This window comes from Mytilus edulis, chromosome 9, assembly GCF_963676685.1.
Source record: "Mytilus edulis chromosome 9, xbMytEdul2.2, whole genome shotgun sequence".
Classification (NCBI taxonomy): Eukaryota; Metazoa; Mollusca; class Bivalvia; order Mytilida; family Mytilidae; genus Mytilus; species Mytilus edulis.
In genome coordinates this window covers 79,157,364-79,172,637 of record NC_092352.1, presented here as the reverse complement: position 1 = coordinate 79,172,637, position 15,274 = coordinate 79,157,364, and the positions used below count along the sequence as shown (strand labels likewise).

The window sequence follows — 15,274 nt, the reverse complement described above, 5'->3', positions numbered from 1 at the left end:
GGAGTAAGTATAACTTTACCAGTAGACAGCTTCATTGTTTTTTTTTTACCAAAGGGCATATCTTGTATGATGTTAGAGGATGTAATAAAATCAATAAAGCTTTCCGCTCTTGCTGGGTCAATGGTTTTTCTAAAGTTTGAAATAGAAGGCATAGGTGCACCAACTCCATACTTCATGCCATGTTTTTTCGCAACATTATATCTGTACCGTGTTACTCCAGGAATCAGGTGGTCTACATAATTGTAAAACTTCTTTACTGCCAAAATTGAAAGCAATTGTCTTTGTAATGCCCATGTTTCAGTTAAATTGTATACTTCCTGTATCATGTCTTCATCTAAAACATTGTCCCCTCTCTCAGCAGATGGTATTATAAGTTCAAATAAATTATCTCTCTCGCCAGGACAAATGGTAACGAGCATGGCATTTAAACATGTCTTAGTCTTAGAAATGACCTATTGCAAAGAAAAAAGACTTAACCAAGAAAATTAAAATTGACCAATGAACCATGAAAATTAGGTCAAAGTAAATGAACCATGCCAGGCAGACATGTACAGCTTACAATTCTTCCATACACCAAGTATAGTTGACCTATTGCATATAGTATTAGAAAAAAAGACAAAAAAACTTAACTTTGACCTACATTTGTTGTGAACCATTAAAATGTGGTCAAGGTCAGATGACACCTGCCAGCTAGACATTTACACCATACAATCATTCCATACACCGAATAAAGTAGACATATTTTTCATAATATAAAATAAGAGTAATGTTAATTATTGTGTGCGTTTGGGCAATTTTTTAAGAATGAAAAAAAAAGTTAAATTATCGCAATTTCGAATAAAAACTGAATACAGATCTAGGCGAATTAGAATGCAAGTTCTTATTAATGCGATATTTATCCAGTCCATAGGTCACTGATGCCCAACTTGCACTCTCATTTTCAATGTTAAAGCTGAACTTAAAGTTGGGGTAAAAATTTTCATTTGGTGATATATTTGAAATATCAAACGGAAAATGTGAATTTAGTACTATGTTAATTAGACAACTACCTTCAGTTGGCCATATTGACTAAAACCTAAAACCTGAAACTGGAAGTGGTCATGAGTGACGAGTTCAAATTTCAAATTAATCTTAAGGCCTAAAAATGAAGCAGGGTAATCAGTGTCAATTATAAGTGTCTTTAATTTCGAGCTCACTATATGTGATTTTGAGTTCTGAAAATTGATGAATCAATTATTGTTTAGAAGCAGTACATTGTCAATATATAATTAAATCTATAGGGGAAAAAAGACTTAATTATACTATTTTAAGCATGAATTACTAACTATTTTCTGTAACATACATTTTCTGTTCATTTTTTATCTGTAAAATCCTTTCCATGTTCAACATGCTCTGGAGACAAAAGTTTTTGTCTACAATTCCTGCAAATAGCTGAAAAATAAATAGTCAAATGCATGCGTTACAAATGTGCATTAATTTTGATTGATATCTCTTAAAAGTAAAATATAGAAAATAAGAATGAAACCTATTTCTGGGTTACAACAAGCAATAAATCATTTGCTTCTTTAATATTCAATGGAAACAAAATTTCTGACGACATGATTTTTTTAGCTTTAGGACCAATACTGGCGTATACATCATATAATATCCATGATTACCATGATTACAAATACGCAACATTTCATTTTAATAACACGTATAATAACATTGGCTAAAATTGAACATTGTTGACTCTCTAGCATTCCATACTTGTAGATACACTTGTGAGTATCTATATTTAGTTGAAATAATGGGAGATAATCAGCGAGTGTGTATGTAAACAATTATATTACGGTAATATTCGTTTTATGACCATGAAACGATTCTTTTTTCACAGAATTTGATTAATTTCTATTGACTTTATTATAACCATCACCAAGTTTGAATTTGATCACATAAATTTTAAATATTATAATTTTGGAAATTTTTCTAAAATGTTACTACATGTAGGTCTGTCTCACTGGGCTCTACGGCTACCCCAAAGGTTTATACATTACAATGTAAGTTTTTGTGTAAATATGCCACCCAAACCACTCTACCATTATTAAAAGTGTTACTTGGCCAATCATGCTGGTCTTTAGTTACCCCCAGGTGTTTATACATAGATCCATTGCAAGTGAAGCCTTCTCCTTTGTACTACTAGGTGTCAACCCCTACTTAATATTGTCAGGTCCTAAATCTAAGACTACTTGCCAAGCTTGTTCAGCAGTTTTAAAGAGAGGGGTGCACTCAAAGTTGAGGAAGAGTACCAAAATGTGACCCTTGTGTCATGTATCCCTTCGGATCCCCCGTGTTGTACCAGTTCGCTCAAGACAGGCCAGGGAAACCACCTACATGTAGTTCTACAGGGCAATTATGCATTTAGGGAGGAGAAAGATTCTATATATAAAAAAATAATTCTTATGTGTTCCAACTGGCAAAACATATCCAGAATTTTTGTTCACATGTAGAACCTGGTCAATGTTTAGTGTATGGTCCGCTGTAATAGCTGTTTTCTTTCTCCTTGACAGGTTCTTATTATGAACATTGATCCCATCTGGAATTTCACAAGGTGTTTTTTCTTTTTCTTCGTTCAATGATACTTTCAATGTGTTTCACATGATTGTTGCAAATACATGTTATGTTTTGTAAATTAATATGTCCAACGTGTAGCTTGCGTTTCATTGTTGAAGGTTTTAGATAATATAGCAGTGTTTATGTCACAAATCATATTAGAAATTGCTTAAAAAATGAACAAGTGACATTCATAATTATTCAGGCACATTATCATTGTCCTTTTAGTGTTATTTTTAATATTGCCATAAAAGCGCGAGGTTTGGCTAGCCACAATAACAGGTTCAAACTACATTTGTTTTCTTAAAATGTCCTGTACCATGTCAGGAAAATGACAGTTGTTATCTTATAGTTCGTTACTGTGTGTGTTACATTGTCGATTTTGTTTTATGTACTTTAGTGTTTCTGGTTTTTGTTTCTCTTATAGTTGATGTGTTTCCCTCGGTTTTAGTTTGTAACCCGGATTTGTTTTCTCTAAATCGATTGGTGAATTTCGAACAGCGGTATAGTACTGTTGCCTTTTTTATTCTCTGACTGTAAAGTTGAATGTGATTTTTATCTTAAAAACATGAATTTCGTATCAGTTTTTATTTGCTTTGTTATTGTTATCTTTCAGTAACCATTAACCTCTGCCATCTGACGTTTGCAATACATACGAACAAGACGTGTGGTGTTATTGTATTATGTGTTCTGATAACAACAGAGTATCCTTATCTTAGTGGATTTAATTTATGTCCACAATGTTTTTTAGTTTCATTTTATTCTTCCTTTAGCGGGTTTCGCATTTGTTGAGTATTTCACGGTTGTTGATGTAGTGTAACATCAATAGCGGTAATGATGTTTTCAATGTCCAATGCTTGTGAAAGATCAATGTCCAACTGTTTGTTTCGATGGTCTAAAATAGCTCTGTACGGATTCTCAATTTCATAATGAGCTTCTTGACGGCTTAGACGTGTCTCCCGCCTTGTCCACTCTATTGCGCAAAGAATAGGTGGATCGTTGTATGTTAAAATCTTAAACGAAAAGTCTGTAAGCAAATAGCAAAATCAAACGAATAGATAACAACTGTCATATTCCTGACTAGTGTTATGATATTGTAATTATTATGTTTATTTATGTTGGCCTAATTTGTGTTGTATGGCCTGATAGTTGTTTACCAAATAATCTTATAACTGTGCAGTTTAGGAATCACTGGAACAATCACAGAACGATTGGAACTTTCTAGAATGATCCTTATAAAAGATGCGTAATTTAAACTTCTACGTTATTCCAGAAACTTCCGTTGTAACTTTCAAGATTTTCCACAATGTTCCATTATAGAGTGTTCTAGCATTTTCCATGACAACACTATATATACAGACACTAAAGTTAAACTCTCATAATTAAACTTGGACTTAGACATTGATAGACATTAGTATTCACGGCATTTGGATTGACACTTTTATTCTACAAACAACATCATACTGGATTGTGACCTTAGTAGTGAACATAATATTCAGATTGGATTCCGAAAGATTTCCGGATACAGATAAAGATAAAAGAGTGGACTCATATTTTGACAGTTAAGTTATCAGTGATATTTGTAAAATACTTCTTGTAAACTTTTGTATAATAAATATTGTTAAATTTTAGTATTGATTTGTGTCTTTTGTTGGCTACAATTTAAAGGCGATTTCTGGCCGTAACACTAATTACACACATTTTTTTATTTACAAAATGGTGCATTACACCTGGTTTTATAGCTTTCTAAACTCAGGTAAAAGAAGGTGTTGTTTCTGTAAAGTCTATGGCAATTTGCCACTAGGGTCGCTCTGGTATTACGGCATTAACATTGGTTCCTTTGCATTATCATTCTGATGTTGAGTATGATTTTACTTTATCCTCAATGTTTTATCCAATGCAAATCCAGAGGTGCGGAATACGTACACTGCGTTTGCACTACCATTCCCGTACATTCATGCAGGAACTTCTAAGGAAGAAAGATAAACAGATAGCAATATCCTTTAATTTTACGTTCTGCAATTAAGACGATCTTCTCTCACTAAATAATCCAAAATTTGGTAACCATGTTGAACGCATATATCCCATCGAACTAGAGAGAAAGGATATAACGTATACAATTAAGTCGGCCTCATATATTGACTTACATCTAGAAATTGACAATGAGGGTCGGTTGAAGACAAATCTTTACGACAAAACAGTGGATATCAACTTCCCAATTGTGAACTTCCCATTTCTAAGTAGCAACATTCCAGCAGCGCCTGCATACAGAACATATATCTCCCAATCGATACGATATTTCCGTGTTTGCATTTCCTATCATGATTATCTTGATAGAGGGTTGCTGCTCACTTGGAAGCTATAAGACCAAGAGTACCAAATGGTAAAGTTAAATTCATTCCTTTGTAAATTTTACGGACGCCATCACGAGTTGGTTGACCGTTATGGAATAACCGTTTCACAGATGCTATCGGATATGTTCCTTTCGTCATTATTACAATCCCTTTCCCTTTTCATTAGTATGAACTACCGAATTCGACTATTTGTCCGGTTTAAATAACATGAGCAACACGACGGGTGCCACACGAGGAGTATGATCTGCTTTACCGTCCGGAGCACCTGTGATCATCCAAGTTTTTGGCCGGGTTCGTGTTGCTCCGTATTTAGTTTCCTATGATGTTTTTGTGTACTATTATTTGTGTGGTTGCCTTTTTCATTTTTAGCCATGACGTTGTCAGTTTATTTTCGATTTATGAGTTTGACTGTTCCTCTGGTATCTTTCGCCCCTCTTCTATAATGTTAAATAATACAAAAGTTTCACCAATTAATATAGATAATACATGATTCTGCGAAATAACAAAAATATCACTGTTACTGCATGAAGCAAGACACAAATGAATGTTGTTACCGCTGGATAACTGTGTATGGAAAGTTCATTGTGCGAAGTCAGTGTATGACAGAGGGGATTTTGTGGATTTTCTCCGTTTTTTCTGATATTTTTATCGCTGAAAAGCATATAACTTTCAACAATTTTATACAAATTAAACTATTCTGAACATTTTTATTTCGAATAGCAAAACAAATAAATCATATATTTTAAATTTATATTCTCTCCATCCCACTATAAAGTACTTTCATAATTTCTGAACTGTTTTTAATGAAAATAAGACTATTTAATAGTTTTATAGAATAAAAGGTATACATAGATGTAAAAAGTTCAGAACTGACACGAAGAGAGCACGAAATTATGATACACGTACAAGCACATGTAACACGAAAAAAGAATGTTCATGTTGGCCAAAATATGATTTCTAATACAGTGCGGAGCAATAAGATTTTTCGAAACCCTACACACAAATGGGCTTATTGTTGAAGGCCGTACGGTGGCCTATAGTTGTTAATGTCTGCCATTTTGGTCTCTTGTGGACAGTTGTCTCATTGACAATCATACCACATGTTCTATTTATAGTTAGATCTGGCTTACTTTAAAAATTGTGCATCAATAATATATCTCACATCACGTGCCTTCATTGGAACGAAAGTCATCATTCGTTACGAAGTATTTGGTACTTTAATCTTATAAAAGGATATTGATTCTGTCCTAAGAATATCGAAGATTGAACATTAAAAAGTACAACCTCCGATTGCCAACAACACACGAAAACTATCAAATGAATTATATTATAAATGTTTAAGTAAATTATAGTTTTCATTTAAATCAGGGAAAAGTATTTAACTCACACGGGTTATTCTTGTATGCCTAGAAGCATATTTCATTGAAAATCGTCCGGGTTGGTGGTTGGTTTGAATGACCTTTTTTTCTGAAAGAAAATAAATTCATATAGGTATATAAAGTCAGTTTATTTAACACCAATTAAAATGATAATACCCTCCCTTTTAAAAAAAAAATTATATACCCACAGGTTTTATATACATTATGAAGAGTGTTATAACCTAGAAACATACTCGTTTACTTGTCATACCAAATTCTACCATTTAGGTTAATTTGTCTGCATGAATGGTTTAAGTGACATGGATAAATCCTGTTTATGTGACGAAGTTCCAAAACTAAATCCACTACGGCCAACAGTAGGCCCTGGTTCATCTATCGGTGATGAAGGCAACACTGGCTGTCCATGCAACTTATAGAAGTCAACACTTTCCGATATATGGTTAAGATGATTTGTTGATTTAAAAACTGCATCCATGTCGCTCCAACGCTTTAAAGCAATTTTCAATCTAGTTTCAGAAGTAATATCGTTAAATTTTGGATTTTTTACAAATTTTTCAAACGATTTCCTGCAGGCAATGGTTATAGATTCCTCCAGGAAAGATGGCAGTTGATAGAGCTCTGCTTGTAGAATGTTCGTTATTAATTGCTCAGAAGTGATTTTATACCCAATGGCTTTGCTCTTTTCTGCAAGGAACTGATCTGCTTTTCGAAGTGTGCTGGACGTTTGATATTCATCTGCCAGAGGAATCACCGATTGAACTGTTTTATCTATAAAATAAACATGATAGATTTTTTTGTAGGCTTTTGTAACTGTAATGTCGTTTGCAACGAGAAAGGTGACAACACGACAGTGTGTGGCAATATCGCGTCTACATTTCAAAAACAACACATAAATGAAGGACCTTTCGTCTGATTAGTGAACAAGCCAACAAAGAAGTGATATATTACTGAACATTTCAAATGTCACTATAATGGATTTTTTTGCGACCGTCATACAAGTCAGAAGTTTAGCTAGCTATAAAACCAGGGTAAATCCACCATTTTCTACATAAGAAAATGTCTGTTCTAAGTCATGAATACAAATTATGACAGTTGTTGTCCATTAGTTTGATGTGTTTGAGCTTTTGATTTTTCCAATTGATTGGGGACTTAAATTTCCACTTGAATTTTCCTCGGGCTGATATGGGGGATTCGGGATGATACCCAATCTGATATGGAAAAGGCCATGTATTAATCTCTATGTAATAGTGTCATAAATAAAGTTTGTTAAGAATAATTTTTTTTAAATTTTGGATGATTTTTTTGTACCCGCTAGCCTCCTTAATTGCGTAGAGGTACTGTACACTCAAGCTAAACATTGAAAATTTAAGCTATATAGCTGACGTGGGTAGAGAGTTGTGCAAATGTTGTAATATGCATTTGTTGATTACGAATACCACCTTTTAATATAGTGCAATCTACGTATAGATCAGTCAACCTGTTTTCATGTCATGGTTAATGGCCAAACGCTACAGAAAACGCCATTTTTTTTTTAGAAAATATCAAATTTCGGAGACCATTGTCGATCTGTGTCTTATACACTTTCGCACATGCCCAGTCGTCGTACTGTCCGCGAAATTTTAAGTCCTTAGGGTAAAATACACTACGGAAAAAAAATTATACTTGGTCACACTTTTCTTAGGGTATCTAATAATTTTATTTTCCAACCGAGATGAATGGGGTCTTTTGCATTATATTCCTCATTTTCATTTCTGTAAATAAATACAAAATTAATGTAGAACTAAATGCATTAACCGTGTCCAAATCAATACACTGTCCTTTCTCTTTGTTTCATCACTTGCTCAATTGTACTGCCATTTCGGGGGCATTTTTTAGTATAATAAAACTAAGAAGATGTCGTAAGATTGCCAAAGAGACATCTCTCCACGAAAAAAAGAACAGATGACAAATAAATGAACAACTAAAGCATGCTAGTACATTGTAGTTTAATGATTTTTTCAATAAGTAATAAATCATACATTCAATGACTACCCACCCTTCCCTTTTTGTAATATTTAAACATAAGTATAATAATGCACAGCATTGGTGAACACCACAATACAGTTTGTGAGATAAAGATAATTACCTGTGAATTTTTCATCAATTCCTGGTAAAGTGCACCTTAGAAAGTCAACAAAACTGTTCACGTCTTTTCCTTCTAATTCTATTTCCTGTTTATCTTTTTCTTTAAAGTCTGACGTAAACATTTTCTCAAATACTGGTGACTGGACCATCAGCTGTTCTTTGTTCACGTGCAGTTTTATATTATCGATTTTAATTATTAAATCGTGCTGAGAAAAAAGAGACAAACGCTTTTTGCTGTCAATCTCATCAGTACAATCAGCATGCCTATCCACAGATGCAGCTGGGGCTTCCCCAAAAACCGTTGGGACTCCAACAGCTGACCCAAACGTAAAACTCGTAGGCGTAGTTCCAAACATCTGAAATGACAATAATGGATTATCATACGAAGTGGTGTGTAAACAGATGTTTTATATTCAAAGTGAACGAACTTAAAGTTTTTTCGACACTGGATATGAACGATTTAAAATTTTACTTTGAAATTCATGTTTGTTTTTCAAATAATTTTATTAAATATATCATCCTTTCCACTCATCCTTTCGTGAAAAAAAATTATTCTTTGAAACCATACCACTTCTCCTTTCTTTTACCTTTAATGCATGTTGCTTAATAATAAATATATATTTTGAAGTGCATTTGTGTACTTGCATAATCTGAAATTTATAGAAAAAAAAAATCAAAAGGGACCTAATGTCAATAGATTAAAAGTTTCATGAACATTTGCGAAATCGTTTCGATTTTTGTCCGACATGTTGATAAGGACAATCGGACGGACGGATGGTCTGACTTCTGTATAACTTAACTCGTCTCATAAACGGGCGGATAAAAAGACTTGTCATCTTTTTATTTTGTGCTTGTAGTAGTACAAACACAGTTGATTCCTTTTTCTTTTGAGTACAAACTGAAAGATTAAGTCCAACTTATTTTTATAAAAAAAGAAGGCCAACTTAGAAATAAATATCATGATTAAGAAACAAATTCTCAATAAAAAATGATTCAGATTGGACATTAAGGAAGTCTGTCTTACTTCTTAGCGACATGTTACTTTGTTAACAGTTATTATATTTAGGATTTGAAACATACTCCTTAAAACTTCTCACAAAGACTGATAAGATCGATTTATTGATTGGTTGGTAGTTAACGCAAAAGATAGACGAACGATATGAGAGGGACAGTCACATTCATAGATTGAAAATAAACTGACAACACCATGGCTAAAAATAAAAGGACAAACAGACAAATATAGTACAGAAGACACAACATAGAAAACTAAAGACTAAGCAACACGAACCCCACAAAAAACCGGGGGTGGTCTCAGGTGCTCCGGAAGGGTAAGCAGATCCTGCTCCACATGTTGCACCCAACATGTTTCTTATGTTATTACATATCTGGTAAATAGTCTAATTCGGTGGGTCACATTCAGTACTACTGTGCTATTTCAAAGCGGTCAGTTTTTAGTCTTAGGCAGCCGGTATGCCGGAAAAGATCGACCGACCTTTGTGCATTGGAAACATTACAATCCTAGTCCATTTAGATTAGAGTCATGTGCACTCCGCACCTCAAAATCATTTTTTTTTACCAAATGTTGGTCTCAAAGCAAAAACTAAATAGTTTTAGGGACAACATCAAAAGCCCAATATGTAGGATACCGTAAAAATGTAATTCGCATAGTTAAGTATGACGCTGCTGTATTTTCTATTTTGTCTTTTTTTGGTATTTCGGCTTGCAGGATTTTAATCTTTTATACCTGTAAATTATGTGTGTTTTCAAATTAAGGTAAGAGGGGGCTGATTATCAGTAATATAACTATGTCATGTAATTTTCCTTCTGTAATTGATATGTTTCCCTCGGTTTTAGTTTGTAACCGAATTTGTTTTGTCTCATTCGATTTATGTCTTTCGAACAGCGGTATACTAACTACTATTGCCTATGTTTATAAAACATTTCAATTACAAATTGATATACATAATGTAGCTCCTAACTTGGGTACAATTTAAAGACCCATTGATGGCCTTCGGCTGTAATGTCTGCTCTATGGTCGGGTTGTTGTCGCTTTGACACATTTCTCAATTTTATTAAGATTAGCTAAAAAGTCTTAAATAAAATAATACTCATGATCAGGTATGTATAAAACAAAACTACTAAATTTCAAAAGGAATTAAATAAAGGAACACTAAAAGAAAATAAAAGGGCAAGCAATGAACTAAGGACAAACCCGGGCACAGATAAAACACAAAACGAAAAACCATATTAAGACAAATAACACTGAAAACTTGAAATAAATAAGAAACATATATCCCGAAAAGAAACAGGGGCTACGTCCGAAGGAGAACAGAACTTACTTCTTACAAAACACTCGCCGTGAAAACAATATGATATGAAGACAAGCTTTTGGTTTTGAAATTTCCTACATGAGGCATTTGCCTCAATGTAGTTTCGGCCCTGTAACAAAAGTGAGGTTAGTGTTCCTGAGACAATATACCTCGAATGTAATGAAACCCATTTTTAGACATTTCAAGTATATATATATATATATATATATTATATTCAAATAATATTTATACTTTTATTGTTAAAAGATTTGGGAAGTGTTTTCCGATTATTTTTTTTTAAACATGAATTTAATGAAGGATCTGGTGCCATCTTATTTTCGAATAGATTTTAGAAAATGGCTTAAAAGCTTAAAAACCCTGCCACATTCTGTATGTATGTGCCTGTAATAAAAAGGTTGTCGTTTGTTTATGTGTTACATATTTGTTTTTGGTTCATTTTTTTTGTACATATATTAGGCCGTTAGTTTTCTCGTTTGAATTGTTTTACATTGTCATTTCGGTGCTTTTTATAAATAGCTGACTATGTGGTATGGGCTTTACTCGTTGTTGAAGGCCGTATGGTGACCTAGAGTTGTTAGTTTTTGTGGAGAATTGTCTTGTTGGCAATCATACTACACCTTCTTTTTTTTTATATTAAAAGACCTGTCGAGTTATTTATATTCAATACATTGAATTTGTAAAAGAGGGACGAAAGATACTAAAGGGACAGTCAAACTCATAAATCGAAAATAAACTGACAACGCCATGGCTAAAAATGAATAAGACAAACAGACAAACAATAGTGCACATGACACAAAGAAAACTTTAGAATAAACAGCACGTACACCCCAAGTAAGTCAGGTTATGTCAGGTTATTTATTTTCAAATTACCACAGAACAAACCGTTTATTTTTGTGATTATCAAGGCTGAGTTATATTTGCTAAATCCTCCTGAGAACACCCCCCCCCCCCCCATAACCCTATAAATTGGTCGTCCCCAAAGATTCCACTAGATCATCTCTATTGCCATAGAAATTCCGGCATTGTTGACCCTCTTCATCATTAACTATAATTGTAACAAAAATGTTAATCATTTCACTTTTAATGATTTTTCTCTGTTACTACAGTTATCATGCTAAAATTATGAAATTCAAGGACAAAATTACCTGTGCCATTTTTCTGAAAAATGTTGTTTCAGGAAGTAAAACATGAACTGTTTCCGTAAACAAATAGAAGCTTTTTAAAAAAAGCGTGACCATCATTTCTAATGAGATTACTCGAATTGGTTAGTTTGATAAATAAATAAAAATCAAGACTACTCCTTCGGAAAAGCTGATATTCAATGATCTGTAGGGTTCTTTGAAGATTGTTTAGTTTTCTGATCTCCAACTTTATCATTTATCTACCTTCCTATATTTTACTCTAGAATTTCTAGAGTTACTTTTGATAAAGTTTCTTTGATACCATACGCAGGTGAGAATCGGTAGCAATTTTGATGTAAGTTTTCGCGAAGAGAAGTAACGAGAATCATTCAGTCGATATATCTTAATCTTCTATGAAATCAATGATATTAGAGTTATCTTTTCTTCTTTTTTGTGAAGTCAATATGGCTGTACAAAATAAGCGGAGAATGTATTCGGTGGCGGATCCAGGGGTAGGGTTCCGGGGTTGCACCCCCCCTTTTTTTTGGCCGATCAATGCATTTGAATGGGGACATATGGTTGGAAACCCACCCCTCTTTTTACCCTGGATTGGAACCCCCTTTTTTAAAATGGCTAGATCCGCCCTTGGTATACAAGTGGAAATAATTAGATGATAGTGTTTAGGAAGTGAATATTAAAAAATAAATAGGTACGTCATATCCTAGAAAAATATCTAACGAAAAGGACTATATTTATTGGCAAGCTTTGCATGCATGGATTATAAACAATACCTTTTTTGAAAATAAGTGCGACCTTAAGCTGAGTTGCAATTCTGAACGTTTTGAAATGGGAAAAATCCGTAGCTCTTTGGTCAGCAAATAGTAAAAAAAACTCAGTCTGGAGTATCCATAAATTTGATATAATAACTTATATTTTCAAAATTATACTAATGGAAGTGATTTTTATAAAAAGAGCCAAAGGCACGTGGTGCATCAAAGCATTAGAAAAAAGAGTTCCATAGATCAGAAAAGCTCACGTACGTTACAATTTATCACAGTTGCTAAATAAATATGAAGAACGTCTGTTCAGTAGTGGTGTTGAAATACATGATGAAAGATTTTTTAAGGTCAACTAAAATTTGATTTCTATTATCTCGATTAACCTTCCTTTGAGAACTTGCACGTCTGTTGCAATTACAAAAAATGTATGTTTTAATTTGTTTTCTTTATGAATACTTATTAAATATTCCAAACTGGACGGATTAGCAACGTTCGAATGAATATAATGAGCTTCTTGACGGCTTAGACGTTTCCCCCGCCTTGTCCATTCTATTGCGCAAAGAATAGGTGGATCGTTGTATGTTTAAATCTTAAACGAAAAGTCTGTAAGCAAATAGCAAAATCAAACGCTTAAATACATCAAACGAAAAGATAACAACTGTCATATTCCTGACTAGTTACACACATTGTTTTATTTACAAAATGGTGCATTACACCTGGTTTTATAGCTTTCTAAACTCAGGTAGAAGTAGGTGTTGTTTCTGTAAAGTCTATGTCAATTTGCCACCAGGGTCGCTCTGGTATTACGGCATTAACATTGGTTCCTTTGCATTACCATTCGGATGTTGAGCATGATTTTACTTTATCCTCAATGTTTTATCCCATGCAAATCCAGAGGTGCGGAATACGTACACTGCGTTTGCACTACCATTCCCGTACATTCATGCAGGAACTTCTAAGGAAGAAAGATAAACAGATAGCAATATCCTTTAATTTTACGTTCTGCTATAAAGACGATCTTCTCTCACTAAATAATCCAAAATTTGGTAACCATGTTGAACGCATATATCCCATCGAACTAGAGAGAAAGTATACAACGTATACAATTAAGTCGGCCTCATATATTGACTTACATCTAGAAATTGACAATGAGGGTCGGTTGAAGACAAATCTTTACGACAAAACAGTGGATATCAACTTCCCAATTGTGAACTTCCCATTTCTAAGTAGCAACATTCCAGCAGCGCCTGCATACAGAACATATATCTCCCAATCGATACGATATTTCCGTGTTTGCATTTCCTATCATGATTATCTTGATAGAGGGTTGCTGCTCACATGGAAGCTATAACACCAAGAGTTCCAAATGGTGAAGTCCAATTCATTCCTTTGTAAATTTTACGGACGCCATCACGAGTTGGTTGACCGTTATGGAATAACCGTTTCACAGATGCTATCGGATATGTTCCTTTCGTCATTATAACAATCCCTTTCCCTTTTCATTAGTATGAACTACCGAATTCGACTATTTGCCCGGTTTTAAATAACACGAGCAACACGACGGGTGCCACATGAGGAGTATTATCTGCTCTCCCTTCCGGAGCACCTGTGATTATCCAAGTTTTTGGCCGGGTTCGTGTTGCTCAGTATTTAGTTTCCTATGATGTGTTTGTGTACTATTATTTGTGTGGTTGCCTTTTTCATTTTTAGCCATGACGTTGTCAGTTTATTTTCAATTTATGAGTTTGACTGTTCCTCTGGTATCTTTCACCCCTCTTCTATAATGTTTAATAATACAAAAGTTTCACCATTTAATCTAGATAATACATGACTCTGCGAAATAACAAAAATATCACTGTTACTGCATGAAGCAAGACACAAATGAATTTTGCTACCGCTCGATAACTGTGTATGAAAAGTTCATTGTGCGAAGTCAGTGTATGACAGAGGGGATTTTATGGATTTTCTCCGTTTTTCCTGATATTTTTATCGCTGAAAAGCATAGAACTTTCAACAATTTTATACAAATTAAACTATTCCGAACATTTTTATTTCGAATAGCAAAACAAATAAATTATATATTTTTAATTTATATTCTCTCCATCCCACTATAAAGTACTTTCATAATTTCTGAACTGTTTTTAATGAAAATAAGACTATTTAATAGTTTTATAGAATAAAAGGTATACATAGATGTAAAAAGTTCAGAACTGACACGAAGAGAGCACGAAATTATGATACACGTACAAGCACATGTAACACGAAAAAAGAATGTTCATGTTGGCCAAAATATGATTTCCAATACAGTGCGGAGCAATAAGATTTTCAAAACCCTACACACAAATGGGCTTATTGTTGATGGCCGTACGGTGACCTATAGTTGTTAATGTCTCTGCCATTTTGGTCTCTTGTGGACAGTTATCTCATTGACAATCATACCACATCTTCTATTTATATATAGATCTGGCTTGTTTTAAAAATTGTATATCATTAAATTATCTCACATCATGTGCCTTCATTTGGAACAAAAGTCATTATTCGTTACGAAGTATTTGGTACTTTAGTCTTATAAAAGGATATTGATTATGTCTTAAG

At 33.7% G+C, this 15,274-nt stretch overlaps 1 protein-coding gene across 1 annotated transcript; it reads right to left on the bottom strand.

Moving 5' to 3' along the window:
- Nucleotides 1–6,434: 6,434 nt before the first annotated feature.
- LOC139489132 (BTB and MATH domain-containing protein 38-like) lies at nucleotides 6,435–11,973 on the bottom strand. Its single transcript, XM_071275268.1, has 3 exons — nucleotides 11,925–11,973; nucleotides 8,451–8,805; nucleotides 6,435–7,093 (listed from the first exon to the last, which is right to left on the bottom strand). The coding sequence occupies exons 1-3, from the start codon at nucleotides 11,931–11,933 to the stop codon at nucleotides 6,594–6,596; spliced, it is 864 nt and encodes a 287-aa protein (XP_071131369.1). The 5' UTR covers nucleotides 11,934–11,973; the 3' UTR covers nucleotides 6,435–6,593.
- Between the last annotated feature and the right edge of the window lie 3,301 nt (nucleotides 11,974–15,274).

Bases quoted from the DNA above. Each gene is read 5' to 3' on its own strand.
- LOC139489132 (XM_071275268.1), bottom strand. The intron at 7,094-8,450 runs GTAATTATCTTT...TTTATTTTATAG, and splicing joins AATTGATGAAAAATTCACAG to ATAAAACAGTTCAATCGGTG.